The sequence below is a fragment of the Staurois parvus genome, unplaced genomic scaffold (genome assembly GCF_062004578.1).
Source record: "Staurois parvus isolate SC_StPar_1 unplaced genomic scaffold, SC_StPar_1.0 ptg000919l, whole genome shotgun sequence".
Classification (NCBI taxonomy): Eukaryota; Metazoa; Chordata; class Amphibia; order Anura; family Ranidae; genus Staurois; species Staurois parvus.
Window position 1 is genome coordinate 56046 of NW_028318715.1, and position 24109 is coordinate 80154.

The 24109-nt window shown below is 40.5% G+C and overlaps 1 protein-coding gene across 4 annotated transcripts in view; it reads left to right on the forward strand.

Annotated features, from left to right (window-relative positions):
- DSP (desmoplakin) overlaps positions 1 to 24109 on the forward strand; it is a 100884-nt gene that overhangs the window by 41279 nt on the left and 35496 nt on the right. For all 4 annotated transcript variants that reach the window (XM_089656579.1, XM_089656578.1, XM_089656580.1 and 1 more), the window contains exons 2-9: positions 2394 to 2490; positions 14447 to 14595; positions 14677 to 14845; positions 18897 to 19025; positions 21028 to 21078; positions 21407 to 21568; positions 21774 to 21878; positions 23169 to 23264. In XM_089656579.1, the coding sequence (XP_089512705.1) occupies positions 2394 to 2490; positions 14447 to 14595; positions 14677 to 14845; positions 18897 to 19025; positions 21028 to 21078; positions 21407 to 21568; positions 21774 to 21878; positions 23169 to 23264 (958 nt within the window). The remainder of the gene's footprint in view (positions 1 to 2393; positions 2491 to 14446; positions 14596 to 14676; positions 14846 to 18896; positions 19026 to 21027; positions 21079 to 21406; positions 21569 to 21773; positions 21879 to 23168; positions 23265 to 24109) is intronic.

Sequence of the window (24109 nt, forward strand, 5' to 3'; positions counted from 1 at the left end):
AGTATGAACGGGGCTGCTCTGTTCAAATTCATTGCACAGAGTCTGGGAGTATGACATGTTTGTTGCTTAAATATAAAAAAAGGAACATTTACAATAACTTTAAGCATCCATCACACTTCTAGGTATTTTAGAAGACTGGTTCCCCACTGCACTACTGTATCCTACACTGATGTAGTGGTTAGCCGATGGAACTCTGAAGTCTAGAATGTAAAAAGACCTTTCAACAAGATTTGCTGAGTTTGATGGCATAGGCAGGGAAACTGGTAAGCATTTGCTTTGCAAGGTTCAGTTGATAAAAATGACAGGGTTTCTTTAAAGGGTAAAATGGCAGTTTCAATAAATTAAAAATGCTTATATTGCTTGAATTTTTAAAAAATATGATTAGGTTATTAAACTAATCTGTGTATTGGCCAACTAGAGTGAGAGTTTTGGGCAAACTTGGTGTCCCGCATTGTGATGCTCTGATGTGGAGTGTTTTAGTTAACAATGCTTGTCTTTAGAATGTGCTCAGGGGTGTATTTACTACAAGGCAAACAAAGCATTTGCCTAGGGCAGCATTTTTCAGGGGGGCGGCATGGAAGAAGGAACGGAAGAAGATAGACATGTGGCATGGGGACTAGGTGGGATCTGAGAGCGGCTGCTTGAAGGTGTATGCAGAGCCTCACTCTCGTTTACATACACAGACACATGTACGTACATGTACATGCACAGACACATGTACACATACATGTACATACACGCAGACACATGTACAGATACACAAAGACACATGTTCATACAAACACACACACATGTACATGTACATACACACACACACACACACACACACACACACACAGCCCTATAAAAAGTTGCAGTACTTCATTGTTCACTCACAGAGCTGGGTACTACACTCTAGGGGGAGAGGCAGAGAGCACAGCACACACTGCTTCCTTTGCTTTCACTGCACTCAGCTATTGAGCAGTCTGACGGCTCCCAGCGCGAGTAACAGATCCGGCCCTGAGTTCCGAGTCTGCTCAGCAAGACGGCCCTGGGGACACACTCACCCCACCATAATTTCCACTCGCCATTGGCAAGCAGACGAGTGGAAATTTCAAGGCCTGATAATAATCATAATAAGGTTAATCACTGTAGAAAGGTAAAAAAAACTCTGGGGGGGTATGTTAGAAAACTGAAAACCCTCTCTGGATGTTCTCCTTCAGCTATGTAAGTGTTGGCAGGGGTGATTTTGTTAAATCTATTGCAATGTACAAATTCTCTTAAAAGACAAGCTAACATTTGTGACTACGTTTTTGAAGCTGCAAATTCTGGGGCTGTCATTTTCAATTTTTGTACACCACTTCTAGAAAGAGTATGTGCAGTCCAAAGTCTCTTGCGGGGTGCAAGCTTACTTCAAGTGGGTGACTGTCGTGAAACCAGGACCAAGATTGACAGCCCTGGAGCTTGAAGCTCCAATTTTGTCTACCCTGGACTTCACTTTCAGATTGCTTGGTTTAATAATAATGTCTACAAATTAGTTTCTGATACTGGAATGGCTGATAATTGGCACATCTGAATTGGCTGAACTGGTTAGCAAGAATGACTGTTGCCTATGCCCATCATGACTTCCAAGTATTAATTTCAAAAGGTTGGTACTGTACATACTGTAGACCACCATTGTTGACTTGATCGTGAATAGGTCAATTACCTGTGTTTGCTTCAATACTTTGGATGCACTTTAACAAGCATGCAGAAAGTGAAAGTCAGAAATTCTTACCTCTGTTCATTCTGGACTATTCTCATGACTGGTTTCCTGTTACCTTTTTAGGAGTCAATGGTAAAGCTGTTCTGGTTGGGTACTTAAAACCTAGTTCATCTCGTCCTGTCCTAACAGAGAAAGGGAATAAACCCAATACCTATGCGGATAGCAATAGAAGTCTAACTTTAAGCTGTTAGATTTCAAATTTCGGTCAAACAGCCTCTTTATAGCCTACCTCCAAGCAAGGCATACAGTCCCTTGTTGCTTTCCTGCTTTGTCGCTGTAATGGATCTGAGATTCTGGGTTTGGGAGAGGTGAGCATTTGGCCACTGCTGTTTGACAGAGCTCAAGCCTGAGCAGCCAATTTTCATGCCCAAACATTGTCACATGGGGGGTGGGGTCAGTGACATCATATAACATCCAATACTGGAGCTTACTCAGTATGGATTCCTTCAGCAAAGAGGTGGCAAGGGAGTGCAGATAAGTGAATATACCTTGCTGGGGGAGCGAGCTATCAGGAGGTATTGTCATCCTGCCCTTAATGGGTAGGTGACAGCATTTTTTAAAAATCATTTCCTTAGTATATACTGTATAATTAATATAAATCTTAGTATTTCACATCTTCTTGTGCTAATTGTTTTACTTTTCTTAACAGACAAAGTGGCACTATGTCCCGACGGCCAAATACTGTTCAGGATATGCTGCAGAATATATCCGCGAGCTTGGCAAGAGCAGAGATGATTGTGCAGCATGTAAGTATTCCTATTTAATGTTTGGGGGGTTTTTTTTGTTCGTATCATTTAGTACCTAGGTACTTCTGGGGTCTACAGAATGTTGGCGCTTGATGTATTGTTTAAAAACCATTAATTATTTTTGTTAAATAATATATTATAATACATTTTTCTTTGCAGTCAATTTAAATTTGGAATTATTCCATATAAATATGTACTATTATGCAACCAATAGGTCCCAATAGAGGTAGGTTACACAAACTTGCACTGCTGCAGAATTCAGGTGAAGGAGAGACCCTTGCCCCACACCTCCCCTAAAGTTGACCATACACAGTTAGATTTTTTTGCTCGTTTGATAGAAAAATCAAGTGTCAGAACATTCTTCTTGCTCTCAAAGTCCACTAATTTAAAAGCCCTTAAAGTATAACTAAAGCAAAACTTTTTTTTTTTTTTTTTTAGTTTTTGGATGAAGTGGGAATGGATTAGAACACATGTCAGGTTATTACTGCAGTCTCTGCCCCAATTCGGGAGATTCACCCTCCCTATTTGTCCTGTTTACCATTATCAGTGAAAGTGAATGAAATCCCTCATTTTGGGTTGTCCCCAGAAAAGTAAGGGGGAATTTTCCAATCTGCACACTAGTTCTGGTGACCTGAGGGGTCCCCAAGGTATTCCCTTAATTTTCAGAGATATTCTCACTTCCTGTCTTGGCTAAGGGACAGGAAATGAAGGTAAATCTCCCCAATTGGACACAGATGGCAAAAAATAAACTAACGGGTTATAACTCTCTCTTACTCTATCCTCAATGAAATAAAAAGTTTTGCCTATAGTTCTACTTTATTTCGCACAGATCTGCAATTTGAATGGAATCCAAGACATCATAAACGGGATTCCATAAAGGAAAACCACATTCACAGTTAGAACTTTGTTCATTGAGAAAAATTTTCCATACTGCTCCTTTTGAATTTTCTCGTCACTGCAGACGAAAACTAACGCTGATTTGACCCCACTAACAGTTTGAAAATCAAGGGAACAAAATGAAGACAAAATTCTACTGGTATATTACCAATTTAAGAGAAGCTGTCTTCAGTTTGTAGGATCAGTTAATAAATGTAGATATCATGCTGGGTTGATGAAATGTATATTTGTAGAATGAGGATTTTATACAAAAACAGTGATATCAAATATCCGTTGAACTTAAAACATTCAAGAGAGCACAAATGAGTTTAAAGCAGAACTCTGGCCAAAAACTTCTTTACATGTCCTTATTGCTGATTTCCTACCTTCACTGAATGTGTTCTTCTGGTTCACTCAGTAGTTGCTCTGAAATAGTCTATTCATTTTCATATCAAACTGTTAATTCTCTTTGGTTTCCTTTTTGTAAGACCTTTTGCTTATGCCTCCTATTCCCCCAGCCACTGGTCTTGGCACATCCCTTCTCCAAGAAGCAGTGATGTAATTCAGCCCCACTTCCAGTGGTGGGCGGACCGAGACTCTCAGGCGCATTTAACATGTACAGATCTAGTGTACGCGCCCACATTCAGTACAGACCTACTGTATCTTCTCACATTCACTACAATGCCTTGTAGTAGATGGGAACTGTAGTTTCCTTTTATTGCAGAGAGAGAGGATATGATGTAATCCCGGTTGTTACACCTCCTCCTTGGCAGAGCAGATGCTTTTGAATTACAGAGATAAGGTCATGAAAATTCAGTTAGACTTTTCTCCTAAATGGGAAGGATTTTCAAAATCTTGTTAACGGTTTAGTGCAGGGGTGTCAAACTGGCGGCCATCCAGCTGTTGCGAAACTACAAGTCCCATCATGCCTCTGCCTTTGAGAGTCATGCTTGTCACTGTCAATGGGACTTGGCAACAACTGGAGGGCTGCCAGTTTAACGCCCGTGGTTTAGTGTATTGTGTAGGGGGATGTACTAATGGGTGTTTTTTTTTTTTTTTTGCCTATTCCGGAGTTCTTATTTAAATTTAACGATCATTTCCTAATAATGTGGTCTCTTTAGATGCAAGAAATCAGCTGAAATTAACAGGGCATTTCTATATTTATTATCAAATGTTTTGCTTTTGAGCAAATTTTGGTAATCTTTATCTGCAGATTGAAAACCAACTGACACAGTACATAGAGAAAAAAAAACGTTTATATCTGAACATACCACATAACCTGTGTGAAATATCTGAAAAAGACTACAGATTCATTATCACAAAAATGGGCTTTAGTAATATTTTAATGTAGAGGGTTGAAACTGATGTATTACATATATATTTTTTTTCTTTTTTTGCCATCTGTTGTATCTCATCAGGAAGATTTCCTTTCATTTCTTGTCCTGCGAGAGGATGTGAAAAAACCTCTGCTTAGACCGTTGTCACAACAACAAGATGACTTCCAATTTTCTCTCTTCTAGTGGCTATGCAAATTTTTGGCGTTTCCCTTGCTCTCATTCCAGTGACATTGATGATCAGGACAATTAGACAAAATCTGCATAAGGGGGACATAGACACCAATAGAAACCTGATCATAGTTCTAACCGCTCGCCACTCTATCCTTTGTTGTGCATTGATTTTTAGACGCATGTGAAAGAATTAAAAATGCGTGACAACTCCTTTCTAGCATGGCATAACTAGGCTAAACCAGAGAAAAGTGTCTGTTCCCATGATACAGCAGATGCTTCTTCCTATTCTGCTATATGTACATTTATTTATTTCAGGTACTTATATAGAACCATGAATTTACTCATCGCGTTACATATATATTCGTACACAGGGGCAGACTGACAACTCATGGGGCCCCCGGGCAATAGGGGATCATGGGGCCCCTGTGTCCTTGCCCAAACTCAAAAAAGCCTATGAAAAAGTTACCGGGGGCATCTCATGGGGCCCCCTACTGACCCCGGGCCCTTGGGTAGTGCCCGAGTTTCCAAATGGTCAGTCTGCCCCTGTTCGTACATTCACATCAGTCCCTGCCCTCAGGAAGCTGAATTTAGGTGTGGCATGGGCATGCTTAGATTGGTCCAAGCTGAATGTAGGTGTGGCATGGGCATGCTTATATTGGTCCAAGCTGAATGTAGGTATGGCACGGGCATGCTTACATTGGTCCAAGCTGAATGTAGGTATGGCATGGGCATGCTTACATTGGTCCAAGCTGAATGTAGGTATGGCACGGGAATGCTTACATTGGTCCAAGCTGAATGTAGGTATGGCACACGGGAATGCTTACATTGGTCCAAGCTGAATGTAGGTATGGCATGGGCATGCTTACATTGGTCCAAGCTGAATGTAGGTATGGCACGGGAATGCTTACATTGGTCCAAGCTGAATGTAGGTATGGCACACGGGAATGCTTACATTGGTCCAAGCTGAATGTAGGTATGGCATGGGCATGCTTACATTGGTCCAAGCTGAATGTAGGTATGGCATGGGCATGCTTACATTGGTCCAAGCTGAATGTAGGTATGGCATGGGCATGCTTACATTGGTCCAAGCTGAATGTAGGTATGGCACGGGAATGCTTACATTGGTCCAAGCTGAATGTAGGTATGGCACACGGGAATGCTTACATTGGTCCAAGCTGAATGTAGGTATGGCATGGGCATGCTTACATTGGTCCAAGCTGAATGTAGGTATGGCACGGGAATGCTTACATTGGTCCAAGCTGAATGTAGGTATGGCACACGGGAATGCTTACATTGGTCCAAGCTGAATGTAGGTATGGCATGGGCATGCTTACATTGGTCCAAGCTGAATGTAGGTATGGCACGGGCATGCTTACATCGGTCAAAGCTGAATGTAGGTATGGCACGGGCATGCTTACATTGGTCCAAGCTGAATGTAGGTATGGCATGGGCATGCGTACAGTGGTCCAAGCTCAATGTAGGTATGGCACGGGCATGCTTACATTGGTCCAAGATGAATGTAGGTATGGCACGGGCATGCTTACATTGGTCCAAGATGAATGTAGGTATGGCACGGGCATGCTTACATTGGTCCAAGATGAATGTAGGTATGGCACGGGCATGCTTACATTGGTCCAAGATGAATGTAGGTATGGCACGGGCATGCTTACATTGGTCCAAGCTGAATGTAGGTATGGCACGGGCATGCTTACATCGGTCCAAGCTGAATGTAGGTATGGCACGGGCATGCTTACATTGGTCCAAGCTGGACCAGTATAACTATGCAATAAAATCTGTACCTGAAGTTCAGGTTTAAAGCATTGACTTTATCAATCTTTACCACTACTTGTTTTTGAAACCACAGTGTTACATCAGAGTTTTCCTTTAAGCAATACTTACAGTATCTTTATTTCAGGTACTTGTATAGCGCCGTCAATTTATGCAGTGCTTTACACATCTATTGTATATTCACATCAGTCCCTAACCCTCAAGGGGCGTACATCTAAGGTCCCTAACTTACATCCATACATACACATGCTAGGGCCAATTTAGTCAGGATCCAATTAACCTACCAACATGTCTTTGGTATGTGAGAGAAAACCGGAGTACCCGGAGGAAACCCACGCAGGCACAGGGAGAACATGCAAACTCCAGGCAGGTGGTTCCGTGGTTGGGATTTGAACCAATGACCCTCATACTGCCAGGCGGAAGTGCTAACCATTTAGCCACTCTGCTGCCCATCTTGCCTAGTAGAACAGTGGTAAATGTTATTCAAAAGTGACATTTTTGACCAGACATCCATTTTCTATGCCGGAGAACCGATGTGAAAGAAAGTTGCCTTTTCAGAGCTTTTAGAAAATGAAGGGGGAAAAAAGAATGTAACTATGGAAACATGAATATTGTGAGTGAAATATAGCATGCTTCTGTGATACAGTTCAGATGAACAGCCTCCGGTTAACTTTGTTTTTAAGAGACTTTATTATAGTATAGTGGCATTTATAAATCCAAATGCTGTGTGCAATAAAAATGACTACTTGTTGCTTGCAGTATGATTGCTGTTTAATAATTTAATTACATCAGTTTTATAACTTTGTGGAATTTCCCCATGCTGGCTGCCCATAAGAGATGGAGTACAACACTTTTACCAAAATCTGATCCAACAATATCCAATTAGCTGTAAAGTATACTCATCCAGAACCTTTTCCAGATAAAAAAAAAGACATAAAATAAATGGAAGGACTTTTGAATTGTGTTGGGAATTGTATATCTAATATTTCAACAGCAAATTATTGGAGGGTTGCATACTGGATCACCTCTGTGTCACATTCCTCTTACACCCTTGAATTTTATCATACAATTCTTTCCAAGTCTAAAGCTGATTTGCAGAATTTCACAAGAAAATGGGCAGATGACCGAGAAATAATGTTGTCATTAGTACTTTAGAGCACATAAATGAATTAAAGTGCAGTTCTGTAACTAAACTAATAATATAAAAATATAAATGAAAGTGGGTGCTCAAGCTTGCTTCATAGTCCCATATAATTTACATAAGCTCCTGTGACAAAAAATGCTAAAGCTGGCCATAGACAAGTCGAAAACTGAACATTCTGTTGATCAAAAAAATTAAAATGACTCATGATTATGCCATCATTGTTTGTTTGTTTTTTTTTTTTTTTTTTTTTTTTTTTTTTAAAGAAACAAAAAAAAACAAAAACAAACATGTTGAATCAGGCACTTTGGATTGCAGCACGAAAATCGCTTTGCGCAGCTGGCACACTAATGATATGAAAAACTATTTGACAACAGACCATTTTTCTTTGGTGTTCGACTAATCTATGGCCAGCTCAAGAAGGAACAAGTTTTCTGCCATGATAACAGGAAGCACAAAACACAGTAGAAAAGGAGTCTATACAAATTATATGGGACTGTGAAGCATGTTTGAGCACTTCACCAAATTGAACTCTGTGACTATGTATTTTTTTTATTTTGTATTTTTTGCATTATTTATATACTGTATTATTTTAGGAAAATGTATCTAGAGTGCTGCACTTTATTATTTTTATTATTTTTTAATTCTTAACATTTTTCCAAGTCATACAGGAATAATCAGGGCCTTCAGGCTCCAAAACAACTAGTTGGCATCTGCAATGAGTATGTTACACATACAGAAATCAAGTAATCCGTAGTACCACCTCAGATAAAACAACATAAGAAATAGTTACAATATGCAGAAAATGCTTGTATACAGGCCATCGTTGCAATAGCAGTGCAACTCCTTTCATCCAGTGACCTCGGGCAAGCTTATATCTTCTATAACTTTTCAATATGAACAGAAAAAGGCTAAGAGAGAGAAAGGGAAAGAGAGTGGAAGGGGAGGGACCAAGGAAAAGAAAGTTGAAGGGAACAAAAATGGAGAATCAAGTGTGTGTGTGTTGCCCAAGAGTAGAGCCATTCCAAGGAATTCTGCTGGTGTTTCAGGCACCTCCATATAAAGAAGGGTCAACGGTGTGATATTTGGAGGCCACAATATCTCTATATTCAGATAAGTAGGTGAATTCAGTCCAATAAAACAATGTTTTTTATGGACCCATTCCTCTCTATGGTGTGCCTCAATCATAAGTTGAAGGGAACAAAAATGGGGGGGGGGGGGGGTTGGGAAGAATAAAGTGTATGTGCGCAGCCCAAGAGTAGAGCCAGCCCAAGGAATTCTGCTGGGGTTTCAGGCACCTCCATATAAAGAAGGGTCAACGGTGTCATATTTGGGAGCCCACCCACAATATCTCTGTTCAGATAAGTAGGTGAAATCAGTCCAAAAAAACCATGTTTTATGCACCCATTCCTCTCTATAGTGTGCCACAACCATAAGGTCTTCCTGAGTTTTTATTTTTGTCTTTATTAGTTACTCACATTGGATGTTTATTTGGATGCCCACTTTAATTTCTGTTTTATATTATTCGTTTAGTTAGAGCACTGCACTTTAATTCAGCCATATTGGATGTACTAGGTGTACAATTGGGAGCAGTAGCTGGGTAGTTATAGGTTTTGGGGAAGTTTTGTGTGAGCACAGGTGTTTTCATTGTATATTAATTTAGAGTGCATGTCAAAGCAAAAAAAAATGTAGTACATATTTGAAATACATGTGCAGTTTTTCCATGTTATATCCCTTTTTATAGACACTGAAAGTATAGAAATTATAGAATGAACAAGGAGTGCAGCCAACGAAGTGTAGATTATAAAGGAAGGAACAGGATAATCTAAAAATGCATTTACATTTATTGAATGATTAAAAGTATTGATATCCTCTGTGACAAAGTACAGAGCTCTGCTGGGTTGGAAGAGTCTGGAAAAGGCATACAGAGCGGGCTGTAAAAGTGCTGCTGAAGCCGGCAATTCATTTGCGGCACCTGGAACAAATGAATTGCCATATTCAGCAGCACTTTCACAGCCCGCTTTGCATGCCTTCTCCAGCCGCTTCCAAGCTCAGCTCTGCCAGCGCAGCCTCGATCCTGCTGAGCTCTGCAGTTTGCGACAGAGGATTTCAATGTTTTTAATCATTCAATAAATGTGAATGCATTTTTAATTTATCCTATTCTTTCCTTTTATAATCTACACTTAGTTGGCTGCGCTCTTTGTTTTTTCTGTATTGCAGACTAAAGAGTGACATCCAAGACTCTTTACGGAAGTCGCAGCCATGACACCATGAACTCTACATGTGACTGACAATTATGGATTTTAGCCAACAAGGCTTCTTTTTAAGAAGAATTTCTATAAACTTCATCTTATGGATTTTATCCCTGGCTAATTTTAGAGCCCCTATTAGCAAACCTGGCCACTTTAGCACCATATACTAAGTTTTTGCAAGTACAGAAAATACCTGTTAATCTGCCAGAAATGCACTCTGGTATTAAACCCTGCTGTGGACTGACAGCACAGCATTTTTGTGGACTGAGTGCTGTCACCTGTCAAACTACTCAACCACTCCCATCTCTACAACATAGAGGTTAAAGCGGAGTTCCACTCACCCTGTCAAAAAATAAAAGTCAGTAGCTACAAAAACTGTAGCTGCTGACTTTTAAAAAAACAGCCACTTACCTGTCCCTTGGTCCCGCGGTGTGTTCCCTGCAGCCCGTTTCACCAGCCGTCCTGTATTCCAGGAGGCCGGCATCTTCAGTGTGGGCACCCGGCTGTGATAGCTTCACATAGCGCATGTGCAAGTAGCGCTGCTCTTCATGAATGGTCTTGTAGTCTTCTGGGACCTGTCACGTGTCCCAAAAGACTACAGGGAGGGAGGGAGGACACCCTAGGCGATCGGACCGGAAGTGGGTGTGGGTACCTGTCAAATTCGGGTCCCTGCTCCCCCCCCCCCCAAAGGTGCCAATCCTTAATGGGGAGCGGGGGAGCAGTCCTTAACGCAGAACTTCCCCTTTTGGGTGGAGCTCCGCTTTAATCGTTTTGTAGTTCAAGATAAGAACTAGGAGGGTTCTTTGAAATAAGAGGACAGCACTGAATTTAACAAAATCGACAGGCTTTTTGCACTTGTCACATAGATCAAACAAAATGTTTTCAATGTAATGCTTTACATACACTTGGGTAGAATCCCTGCTTGAGCCCTGGTTCACACTGATGCAGTAAGGAATTCACAGCGTTTTCTGTGCAAATTCTGCACCGCATCAGAATCTCACCCCGTTCATGCGAACCGCTGCAGGTGTGTATGTTAACTCCCTGAAAGTGGTCCGCAAAATGCAGTGCGATGTGCAGAATCGGATCACATAGGTGTGAATACACATGCTATCCAATTCTAGTGCGAAAAAACAAACAAGCAAACAAAAAAACAAACTAGAAACAAACGAGAACAAGAAACAATCATGAGTTTCCGATTCTAGTGCGGACCCAAAAAAGGGTCCTGCACGTTTTTGGTGAGGGTACAGTGCGATTAGAGCCATACAAAATGTATGGCTCCAATTGCACCACGCACAAATCGCATGTGATTTGCACAGGAATGCAGTGCGGTTCCTGTGCAAATCACATGCGATGCACCGCATACATGTACACCCATGCTAACGCTATGTTTAAAGCTGTTACCTACCACCTCCTGATATCTGTTGTCTGTCTAAAAAAAGATGTGTATACTTGCCTGTGTTCAGCCAAGTCCGGTCACGTGTTCCGTGTCATTCAGGGGCTGCTGCAGGGGAAAGGAGGAAGCACCAATGATAGCTGGAACATGGGAGCCCCGTGAGTCACGTCATGGCCCCTGGAAGTTCCAGCTGTTATCGAACACTCCCTCCTCTCCCCTGCAGCTACTGATCACTGGTACAGAGAATTACATGCCCGGACCATAGCAAGCTGAAAATATGTAAAGTTTTTCTTTTTCACTGATTAGATAGCAGAAGGGAAGAGGGGGCATTTTTTTCTAAATAGTTAGCGTTTGGCAGAAATGTAATTTTCTAATTCTACTCCTAACATATAATATTGGCAGCAGCAACCTAGCTACAGTAGATGCTGCTCAAACTTCCTTTTGTTGCATAAATCAGTCTGATTAACTTGTGTATTGCTTTGCTAGTTGAGCAGTATAGTGAAATGTATCCTTTGGTGCATGCTTTTTAATGTACAGGGGCTAATTCGCCACTAAAATGAAACCTGTGTAGTTTGAATAACACAATTGTTTTGCAATCCTCATGCCTCACTTATGTACAGTATCCGCATAAACATAGACATTTTCCAAATACCACTCAACAGTTAAAGCTTTGGAATATACAGTGGATGTAAAAAAGTCTACACACCCCTGTTAAATGTCAGGTTTCTGTGATGTAAAAAAATGAGGCAAATCATTTCAGAACTTTTTCCACCTTTAATGTAACCTAAACTGTACAACTCAGTTGAACAACAAACTGAAATCTTTTAGGTGGAGGGAAGTAAAAATAATAAAAACAAAATAATATGGTTGCATAAGTGTGCACACCCTTAAGTTAATACTTTGTTGAAGCACCTTTTTGATTTTATTACAGCACTCAGTCTTTTTGGGTATGAGTCTATCGGCATGGCACATCTTGACTTGGAAATATTTGCCCACTATTTCTTGCAAAAACACTCCAAATCATGGGCGGACTGACAACTCATGGGGCCCCCGGGCAATAGGGGATCATGGGGGCCCTGTGTCCTTGCCCAAACTCATAAAAGCCTATGAAAAAGGTACCAGGGGCATCTCATGGGGCCCCCTACTGACCCCGGGCCCTCGGGCAGTGCCCGAGTTTCCAAATGGTCAGTCCGCCCCTGCTCCAAATCTGTCAGATTGTGAGGGCATCTCCTGTGCACAGCCCTCTTTAGACCACCCCACCCCATTTTCGGTCGGATTCAGGCTCTGGCTGGGCCATTCCTAAACTTGAATCTTCCTCTGGTGAAGCCATTCCTTTGTTGATTTGGATATATGCTTTGGGTCGTTGTAATGCTAAAAGATGAAGTTCTTCTTCATGTTCAGCTTGCTAGCAGAAGCCTGAAGGTTTTGTGCCAGTATTGACTGGAATTTGGAACTGTTCATGTTTCCCTCTACCTTGTCTAAGGCCCCAGTTCCAACTGAACAGCTCCAAAGCATGATGCTGCCACCACCATGCTTCACTGTGGGTATGATGTTCTTTTGGTGATGTGCAGTGTTGTTTTTGTGCCAAACATATCTTTTGGAATTATGGCCAAAAAATTCAGCCTTGGTTTCATCAGACCATAACACATTTTCCCACATGCTTTTGGGAGACATCAGATGTGTTTTTGCAAAATTTAGTCGGGCTTGGATGTTTTTCTTCATAAGAAAAGGCTTCCGTCTTGCCACTCTACCCCATAGCCCAGACATATGAAGAATACGGGAGATTGTTGTCACATGCACCACACATCCAGTACTTGCCAGATATTTCTGAAGCTCCTTTAATGTTGCTGTAGGCCTTGGCATCCTCCCAGACCAGTTTTCTTCTTGTCTTTTCATCAATTTTGGAGGGACGTCCAGTTCTTGGTAATGTCACTTTTGCGCCATATTTTCTCCACTAGATGATGACTGTCTTCATTGTGTTCCATGGTATATCTAATGCCTTGGAAATTCTTTTGTACCCTTCTCCTGACTGATACCTTTTAACAATAAGATCCCTCTGATGCTTTGGAAGCTCTCTGCAGACCATGGCTTTTGCTGTAGGGTGCGACTAAGAAAATGGCAGGAAAGACCTACTAGAACAGCTGAACTTTATTTGGGGTTAATAAGAGGCATTTTAAATGATGGCAGGTGTGTACTGACTCCTATTAAACATGATTTTGAATGTGATTGCTTAATTCTGAACACAGCTACATCCCCAGTCATAAGAGGGTGTGCACACTTGTGCAACCACATTATTTTAGTTTGTTTACTCCCCCCCCCCCCCCTCAAAAGACTTTAAATGATGGCAGGTGCATACCGACTCCTATTTAACATGATGTTGAATGTGTTACTTAATTCTGAACACAGCTACATCCCCAGTTATAAGAGGGTGTGCACACAAGTGCTACCGCATTATTTTAGTTTGTTTACTCCCCCCCCCCCCCCCCACAAAAGATTTGTTTGTTTTTCAGTTGAGTTGTAAAGTTTATAGGTCACATTAAAGGTGGAAAAAGTTCTGAAATGATTTATCTTTGTCATTTTTTTAAATCACAGAAACCTTACATTTTAACAGGGGTGTGTAGACTTTTTATATCCACTGTACTATATGTGGCCTTTAGAGTAGGTCACACATAGAGTACTGAGACTTTGCAAACTCAGCGGGGTCAACTCAAACTTCTAGTCTCAGCGGGGTCAACCTGAACAGAACAAATAAAATCTCCATTTCAGAAATCTAAATAATATTCAAACATCAATGCATTCCAGGAAAACCTCTACAATGTAAATGCAACACATAGGTACTGTGTTACCTGCCAGTGAAATACATTTTGTATGCACACATTATGCCTTTCATTTCTATTTTAAACCGAATGGATTGTTTTACAAGGTGAGGGTTTACATATACTATAAAAATCTTTGATGCGTTAAGGTGATTTTTTTTTTTTTCTCCCTTGTTTTGCAGGAACTCCAGTATGGAGATGGAGGATCCTTGATACGTAATAGGGATCTGGATGATTGTCTTGGGGGTGCCCATGAGCACATGGAGATGGTGGAGGGACTGATCAAGGAAATGCGTGTGATGGGACAGCCATGTGATACATATCATAGAAGGTATCATACAAATTTTTGCACCAATTTTAGAGTGACATGAAAATGTTATGAACATACAGTAATATGTTGTGTTTTTTTTAGGTTGCTTCAGCTTCATGATCAAATGCGCGCCATTGATAAAGCCATCCAGGCTCCTCGCATACGCAAGGGATCGAAGGGTGGTGGATTTTCTTCTCAGAGTGGCTCAGGATGGGATGATTACACCAAGCGTACAACTACGGAAACATTAAATCAAATCCGACAGCAAAGGGTAGCTACAAATATTATCATGAAGCTAAAATCTCATTTATGTTGCTTGTGTACTAGCTCAGTGCTAAACGTTGCTTTTGCATGGTGCTTAATTGTACATGCCTGAACATATGGTGCTAAGAGAACTGCTAGGTTTTTTTTTAAAGGTAACTTGAAGGGCCTGTTCACACTAGTGCACTGTAGTAAGGTGCAATTTACCACAACACGTTAAAAGGCGAGTATATGTGCATTTCACTACCATTCATTATAATGAACATATACAGCATACCACAACACTCCTGTAGTAGAACGCTCTCAAAATCTGTCTCACGGTTCCTGTTTACCATTGCCTTTCTGTGATAAATGTTCCACCCTTTGTGTGTAGTGGTGCGCTGTGTTAGGGGAAAAAATGGTACGGGTGCATATATAGGATTGACACAACGCATGGTAATGCATTGCGACAATGTGCATAGGACTTCAAACACAGCTACAAAAGCACAAACCTGATAATCATGTTTGCCGTTACCTTCCTGTTTTTCAAGAATGCAGTACATGGAACATGTGCCCTTCAGGGGTGGACTGACCATTTGGAAACTCGGGCACTGCCCGAGGGCCCGGGATCAGTAGGGGGCCCCATGAGATGCCCCTGGTACCTTTTTCATAGACTTTTTTTTAGTTTGGGCAAGGACACAGGGGCCCCATGATCCCCTATTGCCCGGGGGCCCCATGAGTTGTCAGTCCGCCCCTGGTGCCTTTTAACAAAACCAGTAAACTACTTTTAAGGGCATTTTATTTTTAAGCTGGCTATCAGTTTTTACTTCCACTGTCATGGTTCAAATTCTAACTCCGGTTGTATAAATGCTTACTGCTTTGTGGTAACAACTTTCCAGAGCAGTAGTCCTGCAGCATTGACCAGTATTTTTAGGGGTTAATCATGAGTGATCTTGTCAATGAGCCAGCCAGATCATTTGACTCCATTCTAGTCGGTCTGCATTCATTATTAAAGCTCAAAGTCCTATGTGACTCTGTATATGCAGAATGGTTTCTCTTGTTGGAGAGGTGCCAGAACTCCTGCAGGTATGGGTGTGTCGCTGTACAGCATGTTGCTTCAATGCAGCAATTACTGCTCTAAATTATACATTCATCACGTCCCCACCTATCCTTTTAATTTCAGAACTAGAAATCTTTTTTTTTTTCTTTTCTTTTTTTCTCTTGCATAACTCACAGATCTTTATAGTGCAGCAAATGCTGTGGTGGTTAAATACAATCTAATCATACATAATAACTTTGTTACTTAAAGTGGTTGTAAAACTTTATTTTAATAAAACAAATACTGTAAATAAAAGTTTTACAGCCACTTTAAGTAACAAAGTTATTATGTATGATTAGATTGTATTTAACTACCATAGAATTTGCTGCACTATAAAGATCTGTGAGTTATGCAAGAGCTAAAAAAAAAAAAAAGTCATACTTATCTGAGTTTTTCACAGAGCAGCCCCGATCCTTCTCTTCTCTTTGGTCCCCCACTGGTGCTCCTGGCCCCTCCTCACTGCCAAGTGTCCCCCAGAGCATGCATTTTGCTCTGGGGGCACTCGTGTGCTCACTCCCAGGCCAGCCCTGTATGTTTAAGACATACAGAGCTCGGGCCCCGCCCCATGCTTCCTTTTCACTGGCTGTGATTGACAGCAACAAGAGCCAATGGCTTACACTGCTGTGCCTCTTCAATGAGGAGAGAAGAGACTCTGGAAAGCCAAAGCTCTCGTGCACAGCAATAGATCGTGATCGGGCTTAGGTATATAATTGGGCAGCTTAGGGGGGAGCTGCAAGGAATGCATGAAGGTAAAAAAAAAAAAAAACCTTTAGAACCACTTTAAATGTTTTGCAGTACCGATCTGAACCTAAGATCCCTTTCACACACCCATTCCAATCAGGTCCGCCTGTCAGTTTTTCAGATGGACCTAGTTGGTAGGTCTATTCATTCCTATGGACAGATAGGTGTAAACAAACTTGTCTGTTTACACCTGCTTAACTCTGTGTTGTTCCAGTCTGCTAAGTAGAACTGAAGCGGATCTGTCCTCTTTGTTTAGGTGGAGCGAATTGGAGGTTAGTCTGGTTTAAATGGACAGCAGGGTTCATTTACTCCCAGCCACCCATAGAGCAGAGCAGGCTCTGTCTGTGTCTGCTCTGCAGAAACTGAGTGGACACAGATGTATCATCCACCCACCCTGCTCCGAACAGTAGGGTATCTTACTGCTGATCGCAATGAAATCCACCCCATGTGTTGTAGCTTAATAACTTTAAAAGATGAAAAGCCCAACTTCAGAAAGTCTTTTTTTCCTATTACTATTTTTCATGAAATATTTTGAAAATACAATGTGTGGCATGTTTCTGTAGAACATACACAGCGTATTTTGTACCAATAAAATTGGCAAATGGTCATTTGCATATATGATTGTTCTGTGTTACTTATATACTATGTTTACAGCTGTAACTGTGAACATCCTTCAGTCAAGCACAGATTTTGTCAGGATGAATTACTATAAAGATTTGCCTTGCATCTTAAAAATAAAGTCTTATACTATAATATGAATGCATACTTATCAGTGCCTCCGAAGAAAAAGAAAATGTCCATGCTATATAATGTGGGTGGAAATCTTGGCCAACTATTCGAGAAGCTAGGGATAGTCTGTTAGTATTCTTGGGGATCCACACTGGATTATTTTGTTGTATTTTGTGTGTTGAGAGGGCACCTTTTTATAAAGTTTGGCCTGGGTTAGTAAGTAAATTGGTGAATATCTAAAATCTATTAGAAATCTATATTTTTTGCATGTCCATTATATGTGGATCATATTACCTTGTTTTACGACCAGTACCTAAAACCTTTAAAAAGTTTGGGGAGTAAATTTAGCAATTCTTGGAGATAGAGTACTACCTGAACATAGTATTGTAATAAGCTTCTACTAATTAGGTATTTTTAGAGATTTTTGAGAGATTAGCAGCCATCTCATGCTACACTTGTGGCACAAGGTGTGTCTGGATCCCTATAGGGTCATATATACAGTTTTTGGAAGAAAGGCTATAGTAGGTAGTGGGCCATGTCTATGTGGCACTTCGTATAAGCGGTATTTTTACAATAAAAGTTCAACGGAAAGGAAGCTGCACCATTCCAAGTCCCAAAGTCACCTCTTAGGTTCTCCACTGCATCGGGTGCTGTTCCGTAAGAGCACATCCAGCTCAGCAAATGAAGCAAAATTTAAATGCAAAACCACACTCAAAAATCATACTGTTTGAGTTTTAGTGTAGTAGGCTTCCAATACAGCCCCAAACCTAGTTTAGGCACCTCGGATGTGTTTCACCCTGATTGGGCTTATTCATAGAGGAAATCTATGGTGCAAAGAAGAGTTGGAACCTCTGTCTTGTATTTGTTTACCACTGGGGAGATTTCCCTTTATGTTCAGTTTCAGGGACAATAACCTGTCAAAGGTTCCAACCCTTGCTTCTGTTGCCAAGGTTTCTCTCACTTCCTAAATAGTTGACGGAAAATAGAAGTGAGGAAAGGGATCTCAATGAGGCCACATAAATAAAAAAATAATGGATCTAACCAGTGCCTACGCTTTACAAAACTAAAGATAACACAATCAGCTGGAATTGGACCATATATCCAGAATGCTGTTGCTCAAAGGATTGATATTATTTTAGGTAACATGGAATATTTACTATGTAAAAACACACCAATACATAATGTATTGTAGTTTTGGCCAGCCATGCACTATGCTCTTACAGTGTTTGCCAGGGCCATGAGGCAAATTAATTGATTGAACTCCTTTTCTACTATTGATTTTGTGAAGTTTTGTCAAAGCTGTTTATTTTGCAGATGACTATTGCTCAATCTGAAATGTATTTTCTGTTTTCTTGATGCATGGATAACAAACATCTGAAATGTTTTTTGTTGTGTGTTTTGTAGATTCATATTATCAAGCTAAAGACTATCACTACCTTGATGACAGAAGTTTGTAGTATGCATTAGTAATCAATATTAAACACCATGAATAAAATTCATTTGTATTTTGTAGCGGCAAATGGAGAGTGTTGACTGGGGGTTTGATGCTACGTCTGTGGAACAGCAAATCGGTAACCACAGAAAGTTCCACAATGCAATCGCTGACTATCGCTGGGAACTGGACAAAATTAAAGCAGATCTGGTAAGAATCCATTTTTTTATTGATTTTTTTTTTTGTACATATACAGTTACTAAAGTATCTTAGGTAAGATCACAATGGATGCATGTACTATGTGGATTAGCTGACTGCTAGAAAACGTAGGTGACCCTCCCAAATGCCCAGAATGCACTGAAAAATAGCGGCGGCAGCGGGCATCGTGATTGACATAGGATCTACTTCAGGGGACATTCTTTTATTTTCCTTCTTTTAATAAAGGACTTGTCAAAGAATGTCTCCTGTCTTTTTTCATACTACAGCTTTTTTTTTTTTTTTTTTTTTTTTTGCGAATGGGTAGTGGTACCATGTACCCCATACTCATTCACGTGGGGGGAACCAGCATCTGGGGGCCAACTTGCTAAAGGGGGCTTCCAGATTCCGATAAGCACCCCCACCTGCAGACCCCACAACCACAGCCCAGGGTTGTGGGGAAGAGGCCCTTTTCCCCATCAACATGGGGACAAGGTGCTTTGGGGGGGAGCCCCCCACCTCAAAGCACCCCCCCATGTTGAGGGCATGTGGCCTGGTATGGTTCAGGAGGGGGGGGGGGCCACGCTTGCTCCCCTCCCCTTTCCTGACCTGCCAGGCTGCATGCTCAGATAAGGGTCTGGTATGGATTTTGGGGGGAACCCCACGCCATTTTTTTTTTTTTTTTTTTTTTTAAGGGCTTGGTATGGATGGGAGGGGGGACCCCGCACTGTTTTTTTTAATTGCCAGCAATTCTTTCTTTTACATTCAGTTATCAGTGGGGAATCCCGCTGACAGCTGAAACATTGCCGCATGGTTTTCACTACTAGAATACCACATGACTTGATAAAATAACTCATGCGATATTTTAGTAGCCCTTTTTAGTGAACTTACTATTTTTCAGTGCATTCTGGGCATTTGGGAGGGTCTCCTGAGGTTATCTTTTAAAAACGCTTCTAAATGCAAACGTGCATAAACACAGCTAAACGCGGTAGGTAAACGCGGCTAAACTGACGTTTTTAACCTATATTTTCTAGCAGTCAGTTTCCAGCAGTCAGAAGAGTTTCCCAAACGTCCTGTGTACATGAGCCCTATGTGTACATGGATACATAGGAAAACATTACGGAGAGTTCAGGGGCTGCTGAAAAAAACGCAGAAAAGCTCCTGAACATCAGCTTATCAGCTGCAGTGTACATGAGCCCTTACACAGGTCCATGGTTCCTCATTCCTTCACTCCTGCTGTCCTACTTCTGGTTGCATGACAACCAGCATCAGTCAGCCTTTTCTTCTTGATCCTGGCAATTCTATACATTCCTCCTGTAGTCCTAAGAACTACAGTGTACCACTTTGCTCTCCTTACATTCATGTGTCTTCAGCCCCTTGCAGTAATGTCAACATGCAGTGAAATGTAGTTATTTAGGCAGGCCAGCATGCCCAAACATATTGAGTACTTAGAAGTAATGTTCAAAACTTTTTTTATTTAAATGATGAGCTGGGAAATGTGCAGGAATGGTAGGGGAACAAGGCTATGATTTTGTTGTAGGAATCGCGGAGAAGGGCTTTAACATACCACCTACAGAGTTTTAAAAAAAACAGGTGTTACACCCATTTTAGGTCAGGTGTGAAACTTGATTTGCATGTCCATGGCATATTTGTCCAAAGCTTCCATGGCAGCACTAAGGATACAGTACTGGTGTTCACTATTTAGGGAGCCTACAGTGGCCTCAGTGTAATTAATTTATTATTATTAAGTAGTCCAATGAATAGGCAGGATGATGCAGCTGTAAAGCTGCAATAGGAAAGAGTTTTTCCACATTGGATGCTACGAGGCATGGAAGGGGTGTGTGAATCCCCAAGTGGCACTACAGAGTTACAAATATAGTAAAACATGTAAAAGGAGGTTTGATGAAGACTTTGTAGGATGATGATAGTCCAGTTTATTTAATATGCAATAGCTGATATTACAATATGTTTATCATTGTCAACAAACTAATTTTTATTTTGGTCTTTCCCATTACAGAGAGAAAAAGGGGCAATTTACCAACTAGAGGAAGAGTATGATGGATTGCTGGTAAGGCTTTTAATATCACTGCTTTATTTCTATAGAGAACTGCAGCAGATGTTGCACTTTTCAGTTTTAGTAAATCAACCCCAATGTGTCTAGTTCACATCTATGCAGTTTAGCATGTTTTTAAATCTATTTTTGATATCCTGATGCCTATCCTACATAATTTATTAACAAAAACAGTAAAAAAAATGTGATTTGTATGTCATTTTTAGGCCCATGGTAAGATTTAATGTTTTAGCATATCTGACCATCATTATCACTGATCATATCCATATTTCCAAAGTATAGGTGTCTAAAATGGTATGTATTTTTTGTATATAAATATATATAGAAAGCTTCTTTTGAAAGAATGGACCAGTTGCGGCAACTGCAGAACATCATTCAGGCGACATCCAAGGAGATCATGTGGATCAATGACCGAGAGGAAGAAGAACTGGTCTATGATTGGAGTGACAAGAATAGAGACATCCCAAAAAAACAGGAAGGCTTTTCTGTAAGTTACCTGTATGTAACAATGCTTAGGAAACATTGGTGTCCTATAACATTTGTGGACCTCCTTTTTGGGTCATGTTATGATGGTTACCATAGTTAACATAAGAATAGGATTTAAATTTGCAAACAAAATCTCAAAAGCATCTCGTTAAATATATTTTAATAGTATGTCATATGGGAAATTAATTTTTAATGTTGCTTTCCAGAAACTGATGAGCCAGTTGGAAGTAAAAGAAAAAGAACTTAATAAGCTGAAGCTAGACAGTGACCAGTTGATTCTCAACCAGCATCCAGCAGCAGATAAGATTGAGGTAATTCTAAATGTTTCGTACAAGACTCTCTACACCTGCCTAAATAATTATTCCTGTGACAACATTCAGCGATTTGGTAAGCTATGTGAAACTTGCAATGGCAGCCCAGTCTCTAATAACATAAATAAAAATTAACAGTGATTGTCTGATCGCTATTGCTACCTACACTGCAAAATTGCAATCCATGTAGGTCAGAGTGAGGATGTATCAGACTCATGTTGCCATTCTCAGAGCACACTTTTTAAACCATTTATCAATACCATAGTCTGTATGAAAGTATACCCTTAGATGATCGTACCTTCACCCCAACTTTATCAAGAATAGTAGATCCTAATTTGATCTCTGCATTTATAACATTAAAGTGGAACTTCACTTTCAGTCAACATGGACTATTTTGAATCCTTATGCAGCCAGCTTAAGTAAATAGATACGTAAATATGATATACTTTTTTTGTTTTAAACAATTTTTTACATTTCTTTAGTCACTTTTTAGTTTCCATGCCTAGGCAAACGATGTCATTCATGCCAGGAGTCTTTAGGAGGGGTTTTCTTGGCTAAGCACACCCTCCTGCCTGTGTGCCTAAACTAATGGCAGAGGGATACCAGAAAATAAGTGCTACATGAATCATCTGCCCTTACTCAAGATGGCCATGGCTAGAAATGCTAGGGTGTGTTTTTTCCAAGTGATTTCTCAGCAAAATAAAGCATGGAGGCATGGATAGATGGGTGCGTTTGCTTTGAAAATTAAATGGCGCTTTTGGTTTGTGGTGCTCAGATACAGTGTAGTTCCACTTTAAGTTCTCCATGGCTAAAGATAAAGTCTAAGCACTTCAAAAGTTATACAGGTGCAAACACCTAAAGTAAAACTGAAACTAAACAGAAATATTTAACAGAAAGGGATTGCGAAGGGGTGGAACAGAAAAATGTAGTGGAAAGCCCCCCCCCTAAGGACTTGCACTGCCTAATTAGCTGCTTCAGGAGCCTTTCAGTACTTAGTTTTCTGTGGGGACATAGACTTCGGCAAACTGCCATCCAGAATAGAAAATCAAACTTGGGGACATAAAATTGTCTGCAATTATGGGCTTCAAGCGCCATTTTAGTATAGTCTGTGACCTACTTTATTGGACATTAAGTACTCCAATGATGAGCAAAGGTGGTGGCACTTCCTACCTGTTTCCCTTTTAGAGGTCAGTCCCTGGAGGTCTGTTTTTGTTTGTTTTTTTCCCCTCTTCTTTATCCTTAAACTTGATTACTGCAGAACAGTCTTTGACAAAGTTTTTCTTATTTTAGGCTTACATGGATACACTGCAGACTCAGTGGAGCTGGATTCTTCAGATTACCAAATGCATTGACGTCCATTTGAAAGAAAATGCAGCTTACTTTCAGGTATGTTAATGACTTCAAGCTTTACACTTTTCCATTACTGATTCGTTCTACTCAATATGTAGTATGTTTGTTGATCAATTTTGGAATACTCTGATGCCACTACTCTTTAATTGACTTCACCAATCAGATAATTTAATGTTTACTTTTATTAGCCCTTTTTCTGTTCTAAAATCTGAACCCAGGGCTATGAGCTAGCATGATGTAGAAAATAATTCCAGGTTTCAATCATGGCAAGCTTGTGTTTTTATATTAAGCTAGCGGATTATACATATACTTGGTGTGGTGTTCTGTTTCCCTTATGACAAAAGCCTTGGGGGTGAACACATCAGATAGGGAAAAAGCAGATGTAAACTCCTCCCATTGAAATTGATGCCAGAATTCAGTTATGAGTGCCCTCTTACAGTCCCTTTTATTATGGTCATACCATAGTACCATTTTCAAAATAAATGCATAATAGATATGTTGAAAGAAAAAAATGTCATCAGCTGGTATTAGCCTCATGTACAAGGCTCCATATTTACCAGATTAGGAACTTGCATCTGCAGTGGAACTGAGACATTAGTCCATTAAATGGGTCCTGTTAATAATAATAATAATAATAATAATATGAGGGCCTAATGCAGATTCATTAATCAACAGTGGGTACTTGGTTCATGGGAGTCATGGTAGGCTGGTCCATACAGAGTGAATACAAGAGCATTGCCTGCTGGTAGATCTTTTTAACGTTTCAATTTTGAGATCACTAAACCGCTTCTTATCAGATAGCCTCAGAAACTGAAGCACTGCTTTCCTTAATTATTAATTACAGGTTCTTATACAACGCTGTCAATTTATGTAGCGCTTTA